Source organism: Vidua chalybeata, chromosome 10 (genome assembly GCF_026979565.1).
Source record: "Vidua chalybeata isolate OUT-0048 chromosome 10, bVidCha1 merged haplotype, whole genome shotgun sequence".
Classification (NCBI taxonomy): domain Eukaryota; kingdom Metazoa; phylum Chordata; class Aves; order Passeriformes; family Viduidae; genus Vidua; species Vidua chalybeata.
In genome coordinates, this window is record NC_071539.1 from 70,516 (window position 1) to 85,954 (window position 15,439).

Below are 15,439 nucleotides of genomic sequence, written 5' to 3' on the forward strand. Positions count from 1 at the left end.
AGCCACACACTGCCGCCTGAGCCCGCTGCGCACAGCGCCGCGCGGAGGCGGCTCTGCCCAGCGCGGAAGTGCTGGGCGCCGCCCCGGCAGGCTGCCGCGGCGGAACTTTTCGGAACCATGGTGCAGCTTTACAACCTTCACCCGTTCGGGTCGCAGCGAGTAGTGCCCTGCAAGCAAGAACCGGCGCACTTCTGCTGCGGCCAAGACGTGCTGTTCGTGGCCAGCACGGCGGCCAGCTGCAGGGTGGAGGTGTTCGCCGTGCGCGAACAAGGCCGCTGCGAGACTCTGGGCTCCTTCGCCACGCTGGGTCCGGTGCTGCGCATGGCGCACAGCTCGGCAGGTGAGTCCCGGCCATCGCTGGGTCTGTGAGTGCTCGGCTGGGGAGACCGGGACGCGTCAGGTTTGAGTGCGTGGAGCGGCCCTGGGGCTCCGCCGGGTGGGGATGGAGGGCCAGCCGGGTCGGGGGCGGCGGCCTGCGGGAGACAGGCGGCCAGCAAAGCCGCTCGGGCTCCGCCGCGGGCGGAGGGCTTGGCCCTCCCATCCGCGTCTCCCTCAGGCTCTTTCTCAGGTTATTACCGAGCCTGAGGTGGGGCGTGCCTGCTGGAGCGGGCTGGCCTGCGGGCCGGGTAGGGAAGCGCGGGCCGCTCCCTGCGCCGGCAGCGCTTGGGGGTGCGGGGTGGCGCATCTCCCTTCGTCGTCTGCCTCCGCCTCGGTTGCGGTCTGTGCTCCAGCCCCTGCTTTTTTTTTTTTGCTTTTTTTTTTTTTTTTTTTTTTCTCTTTTGTTTTGTTTTTGTTTTTGTTTCGGGTTTTTTTCTTGTTTTTTTGTATTTTGTTTTTAGAGCGCGGAGTGGGGTGGTCGTTCCAGCCCATCCCACAGCTCTTCATGAATCTCTTGGTCCATTGCTTTCCATGGTCTGTAGAGAACAAAACATTTCCTCATTAATGGGTATGAGAAGGCAGGGAAATGGGGGGAACCTAGTATGCAATTACAACGAACAGAGAGGATTAATACAGGAGTTACTCTGTAAGTCTTTGCTTTTAGTGGTGTGTGAAGTGTGTACCACCCAGCAAAGAAAGTTGTACTTTGTATTCAATTAGAGGAAAATTGGTGAAAACTGGTTTTGGAATTTTTTTGTAAGAGTTCAGACTTGAAGATGTTCTTTCTAGCGTACTACAGCAGATAAAGAGCCCAGAAACTGTCATCTGTTTTTTAATGATTATCAGTATGACTGCTTTCTTTTAAGGAGACTACCTGGTGACAATTGAAGAAAAGAGCAAAGCAACTTTCCTAAGAGCGTATATGAACTGGAGATGCATGTCTGCAGGGAGGTCTCGCGTGTGTGTCCGGATGGTTGGTCACAAGATGGAAGAGTCATACAGTGAAGCCTTAAAAGAACAGATGTCAGTTGTTGAAATGCCGCTTTCAGATCCTCCACTGTGCATTTCATGTTGTCCTGTGAATGGAGATCTTCTTGTGGGCTGCAAGAATAAACTAGTCATGTTCTGTTTGAAGTACCATGTCATAAACCAGAATTTGACTGTGTTAGATTTTGAACGCTCCTTAATTTTGCACATTGATAACCTCATTCCTGCTGAAGTTGCATTTTGTGCCAGACATATAGCCATAACAACAGAGCTGGATGTTCTAATCCTGAAACTGGAACTGGTCCAGCAAAGTGCAGACAGGACAGAGCAATGTGCTCAGGGAGTCAGCGCACCAGAAAAGGCTGTGGATGGAGGTAGGTGCTGAAATAAATTTTTTATTTTTTAATCTCCAAGAATCTGATAATTGATTCCCGTTGTTCTAAAAGTAGTCTTGAAGGTCTTTGCCCTTCAGAAAATATTTCCAGATTGTCCTATCGCTGACTATCCGCTAAATATTCTAGAGCATGAAAAGTTGTACCAACCTGCTGGAGGTAACATTTCAAACAAATATGCCATCATGCTCCACCTTTAGAGGATAGTACAGTCTGCAGACACAGAATTAGGTCCCTGTTTTAGGGTGCCGCAATGGGGCAAGTTAACGTAGTAGTAGTTCAGTGTACTGTCTTCAGAAAAATTATTCTATCAGTGTCACTGCCTAAGTAATTGGCTTACATAATTAAAAATGTTTCTGTTGTGATGTCTGTGTACTTTTTTAACTGTTAGGCTCAGAACCTGCCATAATCAAGCAAATTCTCCTTTTTCAGTCCTTTATCTTATTCAGAGGCTTGTCTTAGAATTATAGAAATCCCAGAAGTAGAGGTACTCAAGAGGTTTCATTCCTGTGTATTGCAGAATATCAATCCATATGTAATCAATTATCAATTCCCACTTTTCCAAACATATATGTATCAGATCAACACCAGCAAACCTTAGGAGGGTCCTTTCTTCATAATTGAAGAAACTTAAAAGGAGGGTCATTTGGAAATGGAAGCTGTACCTAGAAAAAAATTACAGGCAAATAAGACTTTTTGGATAGGGACAATATAAATGCAGTGTTTTTCACTGAGTGAAGATGGGTCTTTTCTCAGATAATGGTGTCCTGCCCCTAGTTTTTTTTTTTTTTTTTACTACTAAAAACTACATAGAAAAGTTCCAGTTACTTTCTGAGTGTTATTAGGATTTACTTTCCAGGACTTAAGTGAGGTAAAGATAACACAACTTCCCTGTGGTAGCTGCCTTTGCCTTCTCAAAACCTCTTCAGGCAAAGGTCAACATTTTTCAGTGACCAGCCATTTGCGGTACCAGTTGCCTTTCACTCACCTTCTAATGAACAGTTTACCTGTTAGGGTTTTTTTTCCCAGAAATCTTGACTCTTAAGTATTCAGACTGTTGAGGCTTAAATAGGAATTGTTCCCATCTTCTAGTACGGCTGTTTTCAAAATCTTGTGGTGTGAGGAAGCCAATGCTAGCAGGGTAGCTGTAATTGGAGTATTTAATTGATACTGTTTTCTTACTGCTGCATGGAATGGTTTGAACAATTAAGATAGCATTTTCGTTGCTCAGGTGTGAAAGATGAAAGTCCTTCAACACATCCTTTACAGCTTGAATTAGATGAGTTCGTCATATGTCAGAAGCCAGTGGAACTGCTTGGGGAAGAAAGTAAGCTATGTGAGATACCTGTCACACTGGAATCCACAGAGTTACCTACAGAAGACACAAAGCACTTCCAAGTGCAGTATCTGCTTTTCAGGTATTACAGATGTATTTTCCCTTTTATGGGTTAATTTACTACAAAAAACCAAACTGTGTTGTGTGTTTTGTCTTTTTGAAAGGAAACTCCTGCTATTTTGACTTCTGGGGTTTTTACAAGGTTTGGTGTTTCTCTTGAACGGAGGAAAATATGGGACACTGAGGAAAGTCCATTTTTAAGTATCTTGGAATATTTCACTTGGAGGGGATCTGCAGCAATCGTCTAGTGCAGTTGCCTGACCACTTCAGGGGTGAGCCGCTGTTAAAGTGTATTGTTAATGGCACAGTCCAAACGCCTCTTAAACAGTGGCAGGTCTAGGGCATCAACCATCTCTCTAGGAAGCCTGTTCAGTGTTTCACCATTCTTGGTAAGAAAATGGTTCCTCACGTCAAGTGTAAATCTCCCCTGGCATAGCTTTGAGCCTTTCCCAGGATCCCATCGAGAAGAGTTCAGTACCTATGTCTCCAGGTCCCCTCCTCAGGAAGCCGATTTAGTCTTCCTTTTTCACCAAAATTTCTATCAAAAGCTGAGGAAGAATTGATGCCAGGGTCCAACAGTGAATTCCAAAGCAACGCAGGGAAAAGGATGACACATAGTAGGAAAAAAATAGTGTTGGACATGGCATGATGTTCCATGTAGCTCAGTGGACTAAAAAGAAAGAGGAAAAAAAAGGTTAAATTGAGGTCAAAATCAGTTGCAGGATTTCTTCAGTGATGTCAAACTTTGGCGTGCATCTTGCAGACAAGCAATGAGAGAGGATTTAGGTTGCAGGAGCTCTCTTAATAGAGTTCTATCTAGCTGTGCTGTGTGCTTCTTGGCATTGCTGTTAATGGCATTGGTAGTAGGAGTGTGCATCATTGTTGAGTGTTAAAACATGAGCTATGCGTCTTGTAGTCAGTGCTGTTTACTTGCCCAAAGTATATCATCATAATTTTTCACTGCAGTCCCATGTTGTTTTGGACCTTTTTCCTAGACGTTTTGCACCCGACCAGTCGCCTTTTGGGTTTTGTGAAGAGACGAAATTACACTCTGTTCAACTGCTTCCTGTATACCAGACAGGTAAATGGATATGCATGAATACACAATGGACTGTGTCACAGGAGGCTTGAGAAAGGAAAGAGCTTCATGTGTATCCTCTTTCATACACTGTGTGATTTCTGTATGATTTATTTTTAAACTGAGATCTTTTCTCCTTTAAATCAATGATTTAAACTGAGCTTCTGTTAACAAAAAAGTCTTTTAATGCCTCCAAACCTTGAACTAAAATATGAATTCAGCGCACCATAATTGTGACTAAATCAGCTTTTATCAGTTCTTTACTGATAAATTTTGTGTTGCAAAACAGTTACTCTTTATATTGCATTAATAAAATTCTCCTTAGTGTTTCAAGATACTAGACTGCCACTCAGCCAGTCGAGGACATCAGAGTAGCAAACCTTAATAATCACTAAGATACTGGTTACCTTTCTGAGGGGCCTTAATTAAAACTGGAAGGGATGAATGCAGCTTTTAGGGGTTCACTAGCTCAAGCCCCAAAAGACCCATGGAAGAATTTAATGCTGTATGTTAGCAGTCAGGTTTTGTAGAATCATAGATTGTCCTGAGTTGGAAGGGACTCACAAGGATCATCGAATCCAACTCCTGGCCCTGTGCAGGAGAACTCTAAGAATCCCACCAAGTGCCTGAGAATATTTTCCAAATGCTCCTTGAGCTCTGGCACGCTTGGGCCATGACCACTGCCCTGGGGAGCCTGTTTCGGTGCCTGACAACCCTCTGGGAGAAGAGCCTTTTCCTAAAACCCAGCCTAAACCTCCCCTGACACAGCTTCATTGCCTCAGGAGCTGCATGTAGAATGCTTTTAGATCTCTCTTCAGTCTCCTCCAGGCTGAACAAACCAAGTGTCCTCAGCCACTCCTCCTATGGCCTCCCCTCCAGACTTTTCACCATCTTTTTAGCCGTCCCTTAGTCTCTTCTCTAATAGATTTATATCCTTCATGTATTATGGTGCCCCAGACTGCCCCCAGGACTCAAGCTAATGCTGCCCCAGTGTAGAGCAGAGTGGGGAAATCTCATCCCTGCCTCCCCAGCAATGCTGTGCCTGATGCATCCCAGGATATGGTTGGCCCTTGACTTTTACTGACTCAGTTTGAGATGGTTGACTCTGCTAAGTAGAAATGCCTCATTTAACTTGCAGCTGACTGAAAAGAATGAGCTACTTGCCATTTAACTCCAGCTGTCTTATGCTCTTGTGTGATTTACAGGCTTTGATAAGAAGGTCTGTAGAATATGATCACAGCTGTTACCTGCTAAAGTGGCATCCTAATAAATTCTGCCTTTTCCAGCCTTTCCTTCCCTTCAGTAATACCTACTTTTTTGTGAGCTGCAGCTCTGGATGAGCATTCATTCCAACTCAAAAGTAATTGTCTAAGTTCAGACTTTCAGTCCCTGGATGCTTAGTTCTGGTGAATTTAGGACTCTCTAATGCTATTACATCTATAGAATTTCTTCACTAGGTGCTATGTCCATATTTTTGTGAAGAATTGCATGTCATACAATTTTTTGACATGTGCACTGAGCTTCATATAAAACTTCTTTTTACTAGCTACTAAGAAAACTAGTCTGCAACTTGGGCAGGTTTGAGTCTGTCTTTTAGGCATCAGGCTTGGAATGGAATTGCCAGGTTTTTATTTATGAAGTACACAAAATGCCTTTCTCATTGTTATATTTAGGAATTTCTGCAACACCCTATGGGGAAACTGAGAACAAGAGAAAACTTCTGAGTCTCTTCTGCTTTTTCTCTTTACCTCATGCTGGATATCTCTACTCTCTTGGGAAGTTAGTAGAACTAATTTCTACTTATCAATATTCAGAGAAGTCAGAGCAGGCAGTCCTCACTCCACAGTTCCTGCACGTCATTACAAGGTACTATGCTTATGGTTTTACTGATAGTATTACTATGTTTCTCTGTGCTGCTGTCCTTTAAAATTTTTTTTTTCCTTCTGATACATCCTTCATAGCCTCCTGGAAATCTCTGGGTAGGCTCATGTACTAGTTCAGCATAACCTCCTGCTTGGGCTTTTAAGCCCATTTCTTCAAAGGAAAAAGAGCTGATTAACTGTAGTCTTGGCTACTTGACTTTTGCAGATCTTAATTTCTTTTCTTCGTTGTTGTGTTTTCTTCTTTTCCTCTAGTCAGAACCTGCAGTGCTTCACAGTGCGATGCAGTGCAGCAGCAGCTCGTGGTGAGGATCCATATATTGACACGACCGTGAAGGTACACCTCTCGTTACCTCACTAATAGAATGGGGATAGTGGTATGGCACTTAGTTGACTTAGGGTTTGAAATCCTGTTCACTTCTGGTGGCTGAACCAATAAAATAACATCCAGAATGCATGGCATATTGTATTTTGGTTGTCTACAGATGTCTCAATTAAACAATCTATTATTGCCATGTTATTGCCAAAATTTTAGACCATTATAGAATGTTTTCAAAAACATGAAAAGCTATAAAATCACTTCTTTTAAAAACTAAATTCCATACTTTTCTGTATAAAATTGAATGAAGGGTGCAGAGTTTTCTTTTATTGTGTGACGTTTCTCTCTCTTAGGTGTCCTTGAAAAACCAGTTTTTCTAAGAGGCATGTAGGCAATCAAACAAGTCTGCCATCGGATACTTAGGGCATGTTTTTTAGGAGGAGGACTTTTGATCCTTGAAGGCCTAAACTTTACCCCTTCCTTAAATTGCTTATCAGTAAAAATCTATTGAATGTAAAGATTGGTGATACACATTAATAAATGTAGTAGGAAAGATAGAAGGAAGTGTATTTTAAGGTAGCATTTAAGGATTTCTTCTGAGCATGTAGACAGCAGATATAAAGAAACCATAGGACAGTAGAAGTTTTGTAAAATTTTCAAGAGCCAAACATGTATTCTCTGCTCTGGATAGCTAATACCAGCACGTGACACAATCTCTCCTAGTCTCAGCTTTCTGCATTTTCACTGTGGGTTATGTTGAAATCCATCACAATTCCTCAAGTCAGTCAATAGGCTGCCTCCTGTGTCTGTAGGAGTTCTGGAGAGTTGTGAAGGCTGCAGTGCTACACAGATTTCTGTGCTGCAGCTTGCCATCCACAGTGTGCCCACCCACTCTGGCATGGATCCCCCCATGGACTACAGTCCCTCAGGGGCATTCCTGCGCTGGTGTGAGTCCTTCATGGGCCAGTTCCCTCATGGGTGTCCCTGCCCCAGTGTGAGACTCAATTATTCAATTATTCAGAATTATGTTGAATTCAACAGAATTACGTTGAATATAAACAATATATGCAGATTACTGATGCGTCTGCGACTTTATTTGATGTGGTTTTAGTTCCTACACACTCCAGTGTGGAGTTTGAAGTGTTATGGTGGTTATTTTTATTATTTGCCATTGCTATTTTTCCTGCTGTTTTTTAAAATCAGGTTTAGAGCTGCCTCATTCTGAGTCTCACTAGCCCAGGGCAGTCTCGAGCCTCCAGACCTCCACTGTAGGCCTCCACCTCTTAAAAGAAATGTTGAGGTGTCTTCAAAAAGCAGGTTACTCATTTAACGCTGTGTTGTCTTGTTTCACTATGTATGTTAATTTATAAATGTAGTATTTTATCTTTTTAAAGCTGTAAATTTAGAGTATTTCTGTGCAAATGAGCCTGCATTTTCCAATTTTTAGTCCAGTATAGATGATAGCATATGTTTTACGTGAAAAGTGCATATAGAACAAATCGGGAAAATAATACTGGCTATGTAAGGTAACAATAGGCAAGCACATATAATACTTCTTTCTGTAATTGGTTTTTATAAGCAGCTGAAATCAAAACTTTTATAACCAGTGGCCAAATTCAGACTAAAAAGGATAAAGTTTTCTGCGTTAGGCATCTACCTCAGGTTCAATTATTTTGAGAAACATAGCTGAAACTGTGCAGTTGCTTTGAAGAGTGAAATAATTTTTTTTCACTCATTATTAAATGGTTCTTGTCAGGCCTGTATGAGTATTTTTATTCTTGCTTAAATGAAGCACTCAAAGTTAGGAAAGCCAGTGAATGTTTTTAATGTCAGATCATTGTACAAAGGTTACTTTTTTTTTCTGATTTATTGAAAAACTCAATGTACATACCAAGTCAAATTACAAAACAGTCACTTTTCTTTATAGGCTTGTCCACCTGTCACACTGGATGTCTGTACATTAAGAATGCAGCTTTTTATAGGACCAAGAGCTATCTGCCATTTCAAAAACCATATAATTCTTTTGACTAAGGCAGACACAGAAGATATTACTGAAAGAAGAAAGCCTACAAGAAGGATGCTGTAAGGATTTGTGTCTTTTAGGGAGGTGGTACATACAGCTCTGTGTACAGTGCTGAACTTGTGGATATTGCAATTTAATAGTGTTTCCTTTATTGAAAAACTCTCAAGAAATAATTGTCTTCTAAGTGATTGAGAAGAGCAATCAAGCTTTTTTTTTTTCAATTCTGTTGTATTTACTGACATAGAAGAAATGAGCATAAAGTCACAAATGCCTGAAATCAAGAAAATGTTAAAATAACATTACTAAGAATTTATCCTGAGAATTAAAAAAAGTATTTATCTTGAGAAAAAAATGTAGAGTACCAAAAATAGGTAGTGCCAAAGCTACAGGTTACAAAATTAAATGTCTTATCTTTGCCTAAGGGTTCTTGTCAAGAAAGTTGTGAACTTCACTGTAGTTATCCATGACAAAAGTTGGTCAGACTTTGCCCCAAGTTACAGTTGTAGCATGTGTGTAGCCAGAGGTATATGTGACTATTTACAAGTTTCCAGGGAACCTGCTATTCCTTTTCCATTTTTGAAGGCTTTTCATTAAACAGCTAAGCAGCTATTCTAAGCAGTTATTCAGAAACCACATTTATTAAAGTCAGTTTAAGTTAATTAACAAGACTGGGACAGCTTTAGTTGATTGAGGAGTTAGTTGACCCAGTATTTGGTAAAGTCTAGAGCAGACATTATTCAGAAGAAGGTAAGAGGAAGCCTGTCAGGAAAAATGACTATTCAAAATACTGTAGTTTTCTTGTATAAAGCACGTTTTCTGCCAGTTGCGTTGTTTCAAGTATTCAAATATTCTATCAGATTGGCATTTGAAGAAGATACACTTTTTGCCTTCTGTAAAGAATGTAATGGACAAATACTAAACTACATAGCACAATCATTTGAAAATAAAGATGTAAACATCTTTACATCTGTACAGTTAAAATAAAATTTAAAAACAGAACAAAAAGAGTCTGTTTTCTTACAGTGTTTTTAACCTTAGGGTTTTATAGACCAAGCCAAAGTTTTAGAATAAAAGTATTCTGATACCTCTTCATGCCATGTGTTGGCAAACACTTTGATAGAGCTGCAGGGGCAAACATGCACTAAGTCCTTACTGGAGATTAAACAGCTAATTTAAATTACTTAACTGTTCAAGGTTTGGTTGGATAAGGCCCTGGGCAGTCTGACCTGTTCAGTGGGTGGCATCCTATGCCTATGATGGGGGGGTTAGAACTAGAAGATCTTTAAGGTCCAAGCCAAACCATTTGATGATTCTATGATTCCTGATACTCCCTTGTGTTAAGCACAGGAGATGTAGTGGACAGTTCTGATGATGACTCTTATGTGTGAACATGCCTATCCCTGTTCTGTTATTAGCCAGTATGACTTAAATTTACAGCTTAACTCTCCAGCACTTACTGGTCTGCAAACATACCTATTTATGCATTTGAATTACAAAATGAGTAGGGTTTTTTTGGTTGCATAATGTTTATTTCAGCACTGACAACTCAACTCTTTTCTCTAGTTCCAGAAAGACTGACAGCATCAAATCCAGAACAAATTCTGAGTCAGAGCCTGGTTGGAATTTATATATTATAAACACTGTTTCAACAATTCAGCTTTACAGAGAAATGGTATTGCCCAGCTCCTGCTTTTGTTGTTTGCTAACTAAAACTAAGTACTGCTAGTTAATCTCTGATGCATGTCATTGTTGAATATGGTGTAATATATTTCTTGTGAATAGCCCATAATCCTATTTCAAACAGATGCTGTCCTCATTAAAATTGTTCCTGTATATTCTTAGTTTTTGTCAGCAGCCTAAGCATATGCTGTGTCTGTTCTAGGTAGAATATAGTAGAACTTACGAAAATGTCAAAACTGAGAGCTGCATCCATCTTCTAAGTGAGGCTCACTTACTGGTCAGAGCAGCTATAATGGACCCTCATTTCCTTAAACCAGATGAGAAGGAAGATCTTCTAAGAGCATTCAGAGAAAGTTGTGCCTTCTTAGGAGACTGCTACAGCAGGTATGTTTTAGATGTCAGAGTGGCATAGGTGAGCTGTGTTTCCAGTGGTGTAACCTTAAAATGAAAATCCATAATTCTTTGCTATTTTACATTAGTATTGCATATGTAATACAAACCTTCCTGTTTTACAAAACCAGCTTAATCTAGTCCTCTCTTCTGGTTGTCTTTATTGTCATTAAACAGAATTCAATTATTGAGAATTAGGTTGAATTCAACAGAATTACGTTGAATATGAACAATATATGCAGATAACTGATGTGCCTGTGACTTTATTTGATGTGGTTTTAGTTCTTACAAAGAGTGATGGCAAAAGCATTGCCCTTAGTTGTTTTGTTATTTTTTTTCCCTTCCTCTCTATTTCTTTCAGGTTTGATACAAAGGATTACCACCTTGCTTTGCCATACTACAGAATGTCAGGTTTATCCATGACTGAAGTTTTAAAGAGACTAGTTTCAGAAGGTGATGAAATACAGACATATGAGAGAGGATTTATATTCTACTTAACTCATTCTCTTAATGAAGACTCAAATGAAGAATTAAGTGAGGTAGAAATAACTTGTTTTATTTGTAATCTGCTAATTTAGTTCTGATTTTAAGAATTGTATATCAAATATTAATCACTTTCCCTTTGAAAATGCTGAGCTGCTTTTTTAGTTTTACAGTTATTCTTTTTCACATTATTTTTATTTTCCCACTTTTGTTGAATAGCAGGCAGCACCTGTGATGCTTTGGACTGCACTCAAGCAACATCTTACAGGTTTGGCTATGATGATGCATGTTGCTATGATCTGGTTCCCACTTGCACAGAGACACTTCTGTTTCAGGAAAGCCCTGCCTCAAATTTCTGTCATCTTCCATTTCTGTAGCAAAACAAGCTGTTTCTTTGATCACTGCTAAATTGTACAGATTGCTAAAACCAATTCATTTTGGTGGTAGATGTTCTCCTAGCAAGCCAGAATCACTACCAGTTAGAAATCCTTTACTTTCACCAGTAGGGAGGAGAGAGGCAGGAAAGGTGCTGTGATTTGATAGCTAAGCTAAACTTGTCTGTTTTTAAAAAAATGGAAACAAACCTGCCACAAAAAACAAAACAACAGAACTGCACTGCTTTCAGATGCCATAGAAGAATGTACATCTGAAAACATCTAAACGGTCAAATGGCTTTTATTTCAATAGGAATCAGGAAATAAAGTTCTCCAGATATTCTATCTCGCGGACCCTGTGCAGTTGCCTGATATCCTTTGCAGTCCCAGCATGAGAAACATATGTCCTTTGACAGCTGTGAAGTATCTTCAGAAAGTAGAAAAGATGATGCCATCAGTGGTCCTGACACTTACTAAGGCTTCCTTGGCTCTGAAAATGGGAGACCTGACAATGTATGAACATGAAATGCAGTCCTATAAGGAGGTAAAGTATGCCAAGAGCACGAGCTGTTCATGCTTTACAAAGTCCAAGGCAATAGTTTGACTTACAGTTGCATTTTACAGTGAAAGAAGCTTCCAGTCACTCCTCTTCTCCCTGATATGCTGTGTAGGCTCCACTGAATGTCTGCAGTAACAGTTGAATGGAGGGCTGACATACACTGTCACTGTACAGTTTGCCCTGCTGGTAGGGTAGTCTTGTCTTGGTGAAGACTTACAAAATAAGCAGGTTTTGAAGCTCTTTATTCTTGATCAATTAGATGTTGTTTTACTGGGATGTAAACAGTTCTGCCAGTGCTCTTCAGCTGCATGGGAGGATTGTATAGTAGCATTTCTACACCTCTCCACCTGAAATTAATATGTGATATGCCCATCAAAACACCATCTGTATTCAAACAGCCATTATAAATTTTTTCTTGAACAGAATATTTGTCCATTGTGCTTACAAACTGAAGTTTCTATATACAATTTCACATCTTATGTGGAATCAAAGCACTTAACTCTTATTAATACCAGATCAGAACCTACTTCAAAGCTATCAAAGTAAGAATTCCTCATCATTGGGGGCAAAAATGTTAGTGAAGCTGTCTCTGCCACAGATGTTCACATCGTGTGAGACCAATCTGTAAATTGCTTCTTCTTGAGTTTGATCAAGACTGTGGAATATTAAAAGGTGATAGAGTTTGAAACAAAGACTTTTTCTTATAGTGGAATATTGGGAGTCTGAACACTTTTGAAATAGCTGTTTCAAAGTTAAATATTGTGCTTTGGTGAAAAAAGTCCTGCAGAGTTTTTAAAGTTAGCTGGTTTTGAGTTGCAGAGTCAGAACTGTGGGGAGGTGTTTCAAAAATTCGGCACCACCTGCTTTTGCAGCAGCTGCTGAATTTCACTGGTCAAGTGAAATTGCCATGTTGTGAGCAAACATACACTGCATGGATGTTATTTTGAGAATAAGGTGGTTTAGGCTTGAGTGTTTTTGGTTGGATTTTCTTTCTTTCTAATCTGATCTGTTAAATATGTTCTATTGCTCTTCACCTTTAAAAAAGCATTTTATTTCAAAGTAGGAAAAAAAAACACTTTCAGAAAGCTAATCTTAATATTTCTTCTAGGTCTGCCTTATATGTCTTGTGTAATTAATTTAATTTACTTAGGCATTATTTTTCCTCTGTCTTTAAAATGTGAATAATATGTTATACTCGCCTTCATAAGCACTCACATAACTCAAAATAGCTTCTTGTTGTACAAAGTGCAGCACATTTTGATCATTGTTTCAGGGGTATTTTTAAAATAAAAATCACACTTCTGCAAAGTAGCCTCTTGAAAAGTCAGCCAGTGATTTTTCAAACCACCCTGTATATCAAATGTCTTGGATTACTTAGTGAAATCCATTTTATGCACACTAACTCCATCTTTCAACAGCATATTACTTTCAGTGTTTAGGCACAAGGCCTGTTTTTCAGGAGTCGCTGCTCCAGAATGTGGTTTGTATCTCTGTCTCTGGAGAGCTACTCTATGAATTGTAGGAAGGATTTGCCTTCTTCCCTGACTGCTTCCATCTAAATTTCACTGCCTGAGGAAATACTGAGTTTACTGAGTAGAATAACCTATATATTGAATTCTTTACCTGATTTATATCTATTTATGTTTGTAGACAACACTGGCTTGCGGCTTCCTTGGGCAGCCACGGCTCCTGCAGCAGCGTAAGGAAGGAATTGTTATGCCAACTGAGTTTGCTGTTCACCTGAAGGAGATGCAGCCTGGTTTACTGGTGGCTGCCACTGTGGCTTTACATGAGAACAGTAAAATTGAACTAGAAGAAGCAGATACCTTTTTCAAGGTTGGCCTGTGATCATGTTTTTGCTTCTATTTTTTTTCATAGTGACATTGTTATGGGAAAGAAAAGCAGCCTCAGTTGCTCCTTTGCTCACATTTCAGCATTTCTTCAGAAAGAGCGAGATGAGGGGTGGAGATACTCTAGTCATGATAGATGGTTACAGAGTCAGAAACTGGACCTTCTGGAATGAAATACTGGTTAAGTAAAGCAAAAAAGAAAGCAAGAAAACAACCTATTAAGTTCTTTGCTTTTAACCTGTCATTTGAATGGAAAATACCCTGATTTCAGAACCCTTTCAGTGGCTTCCTACTGATTAAGCTTCCTATGGCCACGGAAATGTAACGGAGTTTAGATAAATTAATTCCATAATCTCCTTTTAAAGGAATCTTCACAATTAAAACATAATTCTAAAGAATCAGGCTTAAATACAGGTATATGTTCTGATATATGTTCTGATGATCTGTATAAATCGGTGAAAGAAAAATACGTGTCTGCAGTTTATAAGAAAAAATACTAATAGTTTTTCTAGTGTCCCTGAAGTTTTCTTTCTTTCAGCTGGGACTAGACAAACATTTTTTTCTTTTATCTACAATGAATAGCAACACTTGGGTTAAAACATGTGTTCTTCAATGTACTTGTATTGCAGTCTTAAGTATATCTGTTACTGTGAAGGACCTGTATCAAAAAAATTCAAGTCATGAAGTTCCAATTAAAACAAGTGTTGTTGTTTAAAACCGTTTGGAAACCAAGTAAAAATTCTTTTTGCTAGCACAGCAGATCTTAAAACATCTTCCTTGTGGGTCCTACCATGATACCCAGCTGAACTACACAGCAGATCTTTTCATGGACTATAGAGACTTCTTTTCAAGACACTTACTTGTCTATTGGCATATGTAAAAATCCTCCTTTAGCAGTCTCTAATACTTGTTGTCAGTTGTACTGACATTTCTGGGGGTAGAGTAAATCCTGAAGAAGAAATCAAATCTGTTGGTCAGAATTGATTTCCTTAAAATCATCTAATAAACTTTTTAATTTGCATAGCAGTGTATTACACAGAATCACAGGACAAAAATGAAATCAAAATTCTGCTTCTAGTAAAAGTAAAAAACTGTTCCTCCTGTCTTTTCTAACTTTTGCTACTAATAATCACCATAGTCTAACTTGCTGTCTTCTATTGTTTTTGTTCTTAGATGTTGTGTAATAGCAGTGAAAACACTGTTCCCCAGCTCCTGGTGGATTTCTGGGAAGCTCTTCTCGTAGTGTCTTCTCAGGAAAAAATACTTCAGGAGCTCCTATTGAGGGTTACTTCTCAGTATGTTTGGAGAATATCAAAGAAGCAACTTCCTGAGACTAAGCCATTGAAAACAACAGAGGATCTAGTAAGTTGTAAACCATACAGAGGAAGTTTTAGGACTGCAGCGTTCCTCCACAATCTACCGAAGTACCATCTTTAATATTTTAATTCTAGACAGTTTATCTCTTAAAAGAAGCAAGACTGAAATAAGATAAGGTGATGTGCAGTTACAAATTAGTATTTCTGTCTTTGGCCAGTCTTGCTCCTTGGGGACATTTGCAAATATACTTCCAACAGGAAGCTCTGCATAGAAATAAGGGTTAAAGCAAAACAATGAGAATTTGTCAGGTGAATTATTTACAATTTTACAAAG

At 39.5% G+C, this 15,439-nt stretch overlaps 2 protein-coding genes across 7 annotated transcripts in view; one reads left to right on the forward strand and one right to left on the reverse strand.

The window, feature by feature from the left end:
- Window positions 1–15,439, forward strand: part of HPS3 (HPS3 biogenesis of lysosomal organelles complex 2 subunit 1) — a 20,697-nt gene continuing 5,258 nt past the window's right edge. The window contains exons 1-13 of the mRNA XM_053951179.1: window positions 1–340; window positions 1,245–1,739; window positions 2,989–3,175; window positions 4,149–4,234; window positions 5,905–6,097; window positions 6,367–6,448; window positions 8,358–8,512; window positions 10,017–10,125; window positions 10,336–10,517; window positions 10,885–11,062; window positions 11,694–11,924; window positions 13,590–13,775; window positions 14,963–15,151. Coding sequence (XP_053807154.1) covers window positions 118–340; window positions 1,245–1,739; window positions 2,989–3,175; window positions 4,149–4,234; window positions 5,905–6,097; window positions 6,367–6,448; window positions 8,358–8,512; window positions 10,017–10,125; window positions 10,336–10,517; window positions 10,885–11,062; window positions 11,694–11,924; window positions 13,590–13,775; window positions 14,963–15,151 — 2,496 coding nt within the window. The 5' untranslated portion in view covers window positions 1–117. The remainder of the gene's footprint in view (window positions 341–1,244; window positions 1,740–2,988; window positions 3,176–4,148; window positions 4,235–5,904; window positions 6,098–6,366; window positions 6,449–8,357; window positions 8,513–10,016; window positions 10,126–10,335; window positions 10,518–10,884; window positions 11,063–11,693; window positions 11,925–13,589; window positions 13,776–14,962; window positions 15,152–15,439) is intronic.
- The window catches only part of CP (ceruloplasmin), a 27,610-nt gene continuing 22,725 nt past the window's right edge, over window positions 10,555–15,439 (reverse strand). The window contains exons 19-21 of one of the 6 annotated variants that reach the window (XR_008432497.1): window positions 13,766–13,912; window positions 11,990–12,286; window positions 10,555–10,571 (exon numbers count right to left, since the gene is read on the reverse strand). Coding sequence is in view for 3 of the 6 variants with exons in the window: in XM_053951174.1 (XP_053807149.1) it covers window positions 14,680–14,738 (59 nt within the window). In the remaining 3 variants the exon portion in view is untranslated. Of the gene's footprint in view, window positions 10,572–11,795; window positions 11,871–11,917; window positions 12,287–13,765; window positions 13,954–14,649; window positions 14,739–15,439 lie in introns of those variants that run through there. The other 5 variants (XR_008432496.1, XR_008432495.1, XM_053951174.1 and 2 more) reach the window with 5 other exon arrangements.